Raw genomic sequence first — 9,610 nt, forward strand, 5'->3', positions numbered from 1 at the left:
AGTGAACAGGAGTTCATAGTTAGCTCAAGATTAAGATTAAGTTACCTAGGTCATCAATTAACGAAATAGTCAGTTTTATACATAAACCGGCATTTAGAACGTAAAAGGTGACTATTTCATGGTTCGGTCTTATGCAAACTCATTGCGTAGGAAGCCTCCACTCACATATCTCTATATGAACGATTCAGGATCACATCGTTTGTACTAACTACAAAGTGGGCCGCATCCATAATGTCCCCAGAACAAGGCGCCCAACCTCATTCATATACTATAGACCATTTTGGCTATATATTTGAACTTGATCCACATTTATGTCACTACATAAAGTTCAAACTACATTAAATAACCTCATGACCTTAGTTTATTGGATTCAAGATTACTGTTTCAATAACACTTTATCGAAAAACAAAACAGAATATGTTTATTAATTTACAAACTATGAGTTTTAGGACATAAAATCCAACGCTATCCTGTAAAAAACTATATCTTCTAGCTGGGAATCTGCCCTTAATAATTAATTACCTTATGATGATGATGAAGTTGGTGGTGAGATTGTTGAAGAAGATGATGATGAAGATGAAGATTCATTGTTTGATACCTGGGGAATACTGGACTCTCCCTCAGACGTCATTTCCTGGCCCATTAGATCGTTCACCTTCCTTTTTCTTCCCGGTGGGTTCTTTCTAACCTCCGGGCCTCCAACGGTAGGGACAATATTCTTGCCTCCTGTCTGCCTACTTTGTCTACCTCTTTGCCTCCGCATTTCACCTATTACAATGTACACATGTTAGGGACTCACACTTTAGGGACTTAGACTGATGCATGAACTTTCCCTCTTATTCCCAAAACCTTATGCTCTGATACCAACTTGTCGCACCCCCTCCCAGATTACCCTCTTAACTTGGAAAAAGATGTGACAGTAGCAGTTACTAGCCCTACTACTAGCACTTTCCGCCTTAGCCTTCTAACCTAAATACCAACCTATTAAATATTATTAATGTACGCATACAGCATGCCACCATAAGGTTCTACATAAGTTTTTATAACCACATGCAAACAGTCATGACATAACATCTACGGGTAAAATGATTACAGTTCGGCCCAAACATCACTAACAAAGCCCTAGTCCCTCTCAAAACATGTGTACATAGACAGACCATCAACCTACATTCTTCTTAGCAAGTCGAGCCTTTCAGTGGCAAGCAGCAGCAGGATCAACCTTGAGGAATTTGACCGCTACCTGGAAAAGGAAAACATAGAAAATCTGTGAGCTAGTACCCCAATGAGTGACTATAGAATCATATTACACCATGCATTACATCATGACGAACATGTAAATATATCGATTAGCATGTCAAGCAACTTCCTCTAAACATAAAAATTGAAAACCATTCTTAAACATCATTAAACAACATTATTCCTTAGTTGAGAACGAGCATACATTGCTCTAGCTCCCAACATCTGTTACCATCCAAGAGACCCATACTTTGGCCTCCGTTTGCTGGTATATGGCCTAGGAGACCCATACTTTGGCCTCTCATTCAAAACTAACTACCTGTACGTAGGGTTTTCTAAGTATCGTCAACACCTTAGGTACTATTACCCAGATACTTTCTCCGTGTCCTTCAGTACCGGGTTGTTTTCTAGCATCAAATTAAGCTTTATTGCATGCCATTAACACAAAAACTCATTCTATCATAGCCTTCCTCCAAAACGCATGCTTCAACATAGGAACTTAACTTTTGTAATGAATTCACAACATACCTTGGCATGCGTTAAAACATATATGAGCTGGAGAAGATACGATATGCTATCCATTAAAGATTTGTTGCTTGAGGAAGTATAAATTCATCATCAACATTACTGTAACTTAAATTCATCACCAACATTACTGTAACTTACATGGTCTTTTGTGCATAAATATTGAAAGCATTAAGTTCATTTTAGTCACTCACAGCTCGTCGAGGCTCTTAATGGATTATATGCCTCTCCTAGCTCCTCTTGGCCTGAAAGGACATAATTCCCGGTTTGATTCCTTAGAATTCTCAGAAAAATGCTTCAGATAGTTTGCTTACTAATGAAACTTTCATCAACAAAATCAACATTACTAGCAAGATGATCATCATGAGCGAGATCATCCTCATGAGCGATATTTACCACTTCTAGCGAGATTTGTCACTTTCCAGCGAGATTCAACACAAAACCAGCGAAATTTTCATCCTTAGTGAGATCCACCTCTTCTTATCTCACTCATTTTCTTATCTCACTCTCGCTCTTGCTCATTTTCTTATTTCGCTCTCGTTCTCGCTCACTATGGTGAGCTGCTTGCTTAACCCTCCCAAGCAGCTGCTTGTTTACGCACCGATTTCCTATTTCAACTTCAATAATTCATAACTCAAAATCTAGGACTCTTTTCAAGAAACTTCCTTCACAAACTTGTTTAGAATTGAGTTAACTTTATTACTTTAAAATCACAGCCGCAATTTTTTTTTGTAATTTGGCTTGGAGCTTCCAATCTTTACCCCGGGCCCTGATTAATCCAAGAATCTGTCCCTTCTGTAAATTCTTCACTTTATCTTCTTCTCCTTATGAGATCTTTCTCCACCAAAACAACCTTAAAAACTAGATTCTCCTAACTTTCAAATGGCATTAATCTCACTTAATTTGCTCGATTCATTTGTCAAAACCAAGCTTCTAAAATTCCTCTTCCTTTTATACTTCTTGCCACCTCCCATGTTCAAAGGTCAAACCGCCACCTCATCCAGCACTTAGTGCTTAAACCCAGCTACTTCCTCTCTAATCCTCTCTTTCTTCTTTTTTCTTTTTTCTTTTTCCTTCACTTGTAATTTCCCTATAACTACACCGTAAATTTTTCACTTATCAAATAATTAATATAACATTCTTATGGCTGAACATGCTTATATAGGAAACGTAGAGTTCAAGGTTTACACATAATGTTATCTGCGAAAATAAAATGAGGACACAATTCGCGCTTCCACATTGGACCTAATGGTCTTTCAATTTTGAACTAGCATGTTAGTGCTTGCTAATAATCCTCATTTTGTAATGAGTGTTACAGTGTACGCTTGTTTTTAACTACGAATATTAACTTAATATAAATGCTTATTTTATCTATGTTTAGTATTTATACTTTGATGTTGGTTATATTTTATTTTGGGAATAAAATATAATCTAACTACTTAAGGTTATTTTTAATATTTGTATAATAAAAATAAAAGTACACAAATTAATTATCTAAAATCAATTAAGGCAAGTTTTTTGTTATTAGTTATATGTTTTCTAATTGCACAAAAGTTTGAAAGTGATCACAAAATTTAAACAAAAATAACATTTACTTGGGTGAAATCTAATAATATTCCCATGCAATACCAAACACATGTATTACTTATTCCTAGGAAAAGTTGATAACATTTCCTACACAACCAAACACAGTTATCTTTAATTCCTATATATACTATTCACAGACATTGTTTTCCCCTACACAACCAAACATAACCATCCTTGATTTCCAGTAATCTTATTTTCAGGCTTATAATTCCCAGGCATATTTAATTCATGGACATCTAGAAAACCTCAATCTAAACGCCTTACAAGTTCATCCTTCTTCCTAAATTTTTCCACTAGGGCGTCAGAGTTTCAGAGTGTCTATTGATATCAACCACACCTTGATAGACTATACATAATTTTCTATGTACATTGTTTTCGTAGGTGCATTTGTAAATATTGGTTGTTGGGTTGAAATTTTTGTCTGAACTGGATTTTTACAATTTTCAAACTTTGTAAACTAAATCAGTTATTTGTTTCTAATAATGGTTTTATATTGTGCTCTAGCATGATTAATTTTTTAACTAATTAATGAGCATATTGTGTGTAGGCACACTTGATGGTGGAATTGGAGTTGGAAACAAATTATTTGAGAGTGAGTCAGATGTGGTTTATCCCAAATTTTATGGATTTTGATTTAATAATGTTTATTTTTTTTAATAATTTTTACAATAAAAGTTTTTACTAGTCCATTATTTTAAAAAATATTTTTAGAGTCTAATAGTGGGTTCATTTAGTTTAGATGGAACCTATCGATGGGATGCTACATCTTAGGTTAGGTAGGATAATTTAGAGTGGTGTGTGTCTCTTAAACGCTTCCTAAAAAGATTTATGAGACATTTTTCGTTTACGGAAAGAAAAGTGAGAATTACTTATATTCTTTTTTTTAAAAAAAAAAGTGAGATAACATATTATTTTAGTTGACGAAGTAAATGTCACTTGGTTGATATATATAACTAAAAAAGAAAAGCATAAAGAAGGATGAAAATATGAAGAAGAAGTCATGCATTTCCTTCCTGGATTTATTTTATGAATAAAAACGTATGTGGAATAGTGTATGGTCCACAATACTTAAAATACAGCGACGTGTATTTTAACTTTTAGAAAAAGAGATGGAAGATGAAAGACACACAAACAAACAAAATAGAAAAATCCATAACTTATTGGAAGGAATGAGAAGAGAGGCGACCGCCATGTGGGTTTAAGTGGAAACGCTGTATGGAACTCCCTTTCCAGTGATCCCAGATTTATCTGAATGTGGCTTTAGAACCTCATAAGGCATAACCCCAGCTCCACGCCTATTCTTCAACTTATTATTTTTATTACTAGCATCGATTTGTTGCTCTAGATCCATCAAGCTGGCATTAAACCTTTTGAAGGCCTTATTTATGGAGGGCTCAAGAGTCCAGGCTGGCTCTATCTCGTCCCCAATGTACTCCTCATCTGAAGAATGAACAGATAGCAAATACATAGTTGCAGTGACAGTAGTAGCTTGAGCAACTGAAGGAAAGACTTGAAGCAACTCATTTTCAGGTTTGTCTATAAATTCTTCAGGAAGTTGGTGAAAGTCCTCCGTGAGCATGTTGGTCCTTGCAATACTAGGCCGATTGGGAGTATAACCTGCATATGCATATTGAATGAAGTTGACAGCCGAGTGATGCCCACTTCCTACCCATGCTATGGTTGATGCAATCTTAATGAGGTCATCTCGAGTTTTTAATGCAGGCCATCCTTCCTTTTTATCTGGGTGTCCTTTTTCTCGAATTTCTTGCCACCAAGCTTGCAACTCTTTATCATTCATTACTTCATTCTCATCATCTCCATAATAGTGGTTCACATATTCTGTCACCCATTTCAACAGGGCATTCCATAATAGGAGACCATCATTTGCAAATGGGTAGTCTTTGATGGCCAACTCAAGAACATCATGGCCTTCTGCATCTTTCTTTCTTTCCGCCATTCCCCTAGGTTTAAATCCAAATTACAAAACATAGTGTCATTAATTCCATTCCATTCCGTTATTAACCTTACCTTGATTAATTAAATTCAATTATATACCTGCGAATTAAGTCTTCAGGGAGTGCCTGTTCGTCAAATCGCCACTCCTTCTTGTACACTGAAGAACTGAGTTGCATGGAGTGAGATGCAGTAGAAAATGTGCTCTCAATGATGCCTCCGGCATTGATGAGGCTTTCACGAGCATTTGCATTAATGCGCATATTGTACCGGAAATGAGGATGCAATAGTCTATAGATTGGGTGCATTGTACTTAATTGTCTATTTGTGGCGATGGCATATGGCTCCATGCAACAATGAGCTCTAAGCCTGCACAAAAATTATCATTTTTGATATATATATATATATATATATATATTTGTATGTATGTATGCATGTATAAACGTACCAATGAATAATAAGTTGATGAATACAAGAATCGTGAGCAAGGACATGGGCTTTCGCAAGCCTCCATAGCCACACATCTGTGGCCTCAATGCCTGGTATGAAAAGTTGTTTCCATTGGGGATTCCCATCCATTGGTGGTCGAGTTAACTCAATACCCAATGGCATCAAAGTGTCATCTGACTTCAGAAAGAACAAGGTCCTTGATCCATATAATGTCGTCCCATTAAGTTTTCTTACTTCGCTTACATATGGCATTAAAGTGTCATGGTAATCTAATACAAATAATCTTTTCTCCGCTATTGCCTGCATAAAAACTCACAAAAATTAATTACACTTTAGCTTCCTTTCTAATTTACAAAATTAATATGTAGGATTTAATTCAATTTACCTGGCAAACTTCGATGGGACTTCGGATTAATTCTTGAACCTTTGTGTGGGTGAATGCTGATTCTTGAGGTCCATAAATCTTAGGGTCAAGCTCGCTCATTAACGGCAAACTCTGAATTTTATTAGTACAATAATGAAGCGGCGTTGATTAATTAGAGATATTTCATATTAGTTAGTAGAGTTATTATTGATTGATTTAATTGATTGTCGCTTACTGTGACTAGTTGTATAGAGTAAGGATTGACACCAGCAAGTGTCTGTCTTGCAAATTCAGTATCACTGAGCCAACTGTACCTATCTCCTGAGAAAAATGAAACAGAAGGATTATGATGCCAATGCACATTATTGTTACACTTTTAATGCATTAATGTATATATAGTACTCACTGTTGTGGGCCTCTGGTGGTGGATATTGAAGGAGGGTACTGGGCACTGAAGATTGAAGGGTAGGTTTGTTGGGGGAAACTATGGATGATATATTAAATTTAAGAATTTTGTGAGGAGCAGAAGGGGGTTCAATGCCTTCTCTAAACATTGACTCAATTTGAGGAAGGTCAGAGAAAGGATCTTTTCCCAATAAATCCTTGGTCCCTGGGTCACTAGGTGGGAAATAATGTTGCTTCACCTCTGAGAATTCTTCGTCTCGTGGAACATAAAACCTTCCTCCACTCCTTTGCTCTGTGGATGCATCTAATTACCAATGTACAAAATGCAACCATATGTTAATATATATTAGTTCATATCAAGATCATAAAATGTTAAACTATTAACCAAAAAAACCCTTGTACTTTCATAAATGTTTCAAAAAGGCCCTTGTAATACAAGTTCTTTAGAATTTGGACTGAAATTTTGAGGAATGAAATGGGGTCGTAAGTGGCATGGAACGAAAATTTGAATTACCACATCGTTTTAGGTCATTGCCTAAAATCTTGATCCCTTATTTGAAATTCTAAAAAAGTTATATTCCAAATGTAGTTTTGAATGATCATTTATGACTTTTAAAAGTATAGAGGTATTTTTTAAAATAAAGAGAAAATTTCAAGGGTAAATTATACTTTCCCTTTAGTATTATATAAGTTTATTTGGAGGTTAAAAAAGATATACCTGTAATACAATGAGGACGACCAGTTCTACAACGTCGAGGATAAGGGTACTCGTCTGAACCACCAAGAACAGGCCTTTTCCATTCTGTTGGTCCATCGGAATCTCCAAGGTCGTTGTAGAAGTCATAATCATAAATTCTTTCGAATGGTTGACGCTCATTCTTATCTTCTGTTCCATCTGCTTTTTGTCCTCTTAGATTTGCAAGATCTTCTTTTCTCAGCTTCAATAGTCCAGCAGGTGTTCTTCCAGGTAAATAGGACTGTTCAATGACTTCTCGACTATTAGTAACTAATTAAATAATGAGCAAACTTATTTACAAACATAGCAAAATATCTGTTGGACAGTGATAATCACCAATAGATATTGTTTATCACTAATGAATAGAGATATTTTACTACATTTGACACTATCTATATATATTTGTGTGTGAACCAACAACCACCTTGGTGGAAAAGAAGATCCTTCGCTGGTCAAGAACACGTTGGGGTTGCACCCATGATTTGCAGCTGAAGGTAATTGAGTTCTTAGTCTGTGAGTCCGTAATAGAAACAGTGTCGATAAACCTCTCATTCGCCTCGTAATCCAATTCAACAATCACTGCACCAATATCTCCAAAACCTTCTGGAACCTCAATTTCCGCTACGTACTTACTGCACTCCTCTGATTCATCATCCTGTACTTCTGCCTGAACTTCGATAAATTTCTTTTGCTGTTGATCTGTGTGTGCGTACACATCAAATCCATTTACATATCTCAGTATGTTACAACGATAGAAAAAATATTATAAAACAAAGAGAATAAAAAACTTACCCGAATCCAATTCGACGCTAGCAAACTTCAGAAACATGATTTCGCCACAAGGAATAAATTCATTGGTTTTGGGTTTCACAGTAACAACAACAGTACTCTTAACACCCATCGTTTTCACAGTAACAAATTTCGAATATATCACAAAACCCAAACTCTTTTAGATGCTTCTGTGATTCTATTACCTTACCAACACTTCATAATTAACCCTCTATTTATACACCCATATGGCTGACCTCTCAACTGAAGAAGACAATTTTTTTAAAATGTATATACTTTTCTTAATCTAAATGTTACATCATATTCATTATTCTTCGCTCTCACAACTTCAAATAACACATGTTTTAATTCATTTTTATTCCAATTGTTTTTAAGTATGTCAAATGAGATGGTAGACTTTAACATTGTCTAAATAAAATAATTAGTAAAATTTAAATGTAAACAAGAATTAAATATATTCCTATATTTTAAATTGACTCCCACCCCACTTGTGCACTGCATACATTTTTTTTCCGAACTTTCTATAATTTGTATAAAAAAAGTTAAAAAAAAAAAAATACTCTTATATTTTAAAAAAGAATTAAAAAATACTCTATAAAATCGTTAAATACCCTTAAATTTTCAAAAATTTAGAAAACATCCATAAACCATTTTCTTAAAAAAAAAGTTTAAAAATATCATCATTCTTAGTATATGAAGGAACTCTTATTAACTCGTTGCAAAAATAACTTTAATTTTTTTTAAAAAAAAAATGTCTAAAAGTGCTCCAACCATTAGTATGTAGTGATAAAGTTGATTGAAGTTTTATTGAATTTAAAAAGAATCAATTTTAAGATAAATTGTTCTGATATTCTCATTTTTTTCACGTAGATACTCTCATATTTTTCCTATTTTTATATTTTTATACCAATTTTCTTAGCAATCAAAATCGAAACGAAAAAAAATTCTAAATTAAAACAAAAAATTATACAAAATCTCACAAAATCCAAAAATCAAATCTCCCCTTTAAAACATACCAAAAAAATAAATAGTAAAAAAAAAATGTGTTTGTCACACACTCAACTACTCATATTTTGTTAAAATATTTAAATTCTAAAATCCTCCCATGCTTTCATATTATTCTCTTGATTTTTATTATAATCCATATATCTTAAGTGATAAAGGTGGATCTATGAACAGGTCAAGGGACACGTGGCCCCACACATCGTGTTGTATTACATATACATGGTTGTTTCTTTTATTAAATATATAAATATATATATATTGAACGTATATCAAAGTGTGCCCTCCTAGGTCATGAAATGGTACTTCGTCTCAGCCATGTGGAAGAACTCAGTAAGTTGGCAACTAGGGTTTGACTCCACTGTTAGACAATTTTATTTTCTTTTTTATTTTAGACAATATTTTTTGCTTAAAGTTTCATATATATATATATATATATATATTCCACTTATATGTTCATGTTTATATATAAATATTTTTTAAATTTTAGACTCATTTTTTTGAGTCCATTATAATTTTTTTGCTTGTTTTTTAAAATTAGGATTATGTTTGTATAATTAGAT

The 9,610-nt window shown here is 34.1% G+C and overlaps 1 protein-coding gene across 1 annotated transcript; it reads right to left on the minus strand.

Annotated features, from left to right (window-relative positions):
• Positions 1–4,335: 4,335 nt before the first annotated feature.
• On the minus strand, positions 4,336–8,240 carry LOC120088864 (lipoxygenase 2, chloroplastic-like). The gene is made up of 9 exons (XM_039046307.2): positions 8,049–8,240; positions 7,681–7,955; positions 7,239–7,497; positions 6,522–6,824; positions 6,351–6,436; positions 6,137–6,247; positions 5,750–6,051; positions 5,404–5,670; positions 4,336–5,309 (listed from the first exon to the last, which is right to left on the minus strand). The coding sequence occupies exons 1-9, from the start codon at positions 8,155–8,157 to the stop codon at positions 4,547–4,549; spliced, it is 2,475 nt and encodes an 824-aa protein (XP_038902235.2). The 5' UTR covers positions 8,158–8,240; the 3' UTR covers positions 4,336–4,546.
• Positions 8,241–9,610: the final 1,370 nt, after the last annotated feature.

Source organism: Benincasa hispida, chromosome 10, assembly GCF_027475165.1.
Source record: "Benincasa hispida cultivar pf3 chromosome 10, pf3_genome.v1.1, whole genome shotgun sequence".
Lineage (NCBI taxonomy): Eukaryota > Viridiplantae > Streptophyta > Magnoliopsida > Cucurbitales > Cucurbitaceae > Benincasa > Benincasa hispida.

Excerpts from the sequence above, each read along its gene's own strand:
- LOC120088864 (XM_039046307.2), bottom strand. The coding sequence starts at position 8,157 with ATGGGTGTTAAGAGTACTGTTGTTGTTACTGTGAAACCCAAAACCAAT. Across the intron at positions 7,956-8,048 it reads TAGCGTCGAATTGGATTCGG|ATCAACAGCAAAAGAAATTT; the intron begins GTAAGTTTTTTA and ends ACGCACACACAG. Across the intron at positions 6,825-7,238 it reads TCGTCCTCATTGTATTACAG|ATGCATCCACAGAGCAAAGG; the intron begins GTATATCTTTTT and ends ATTGGTAATTAG.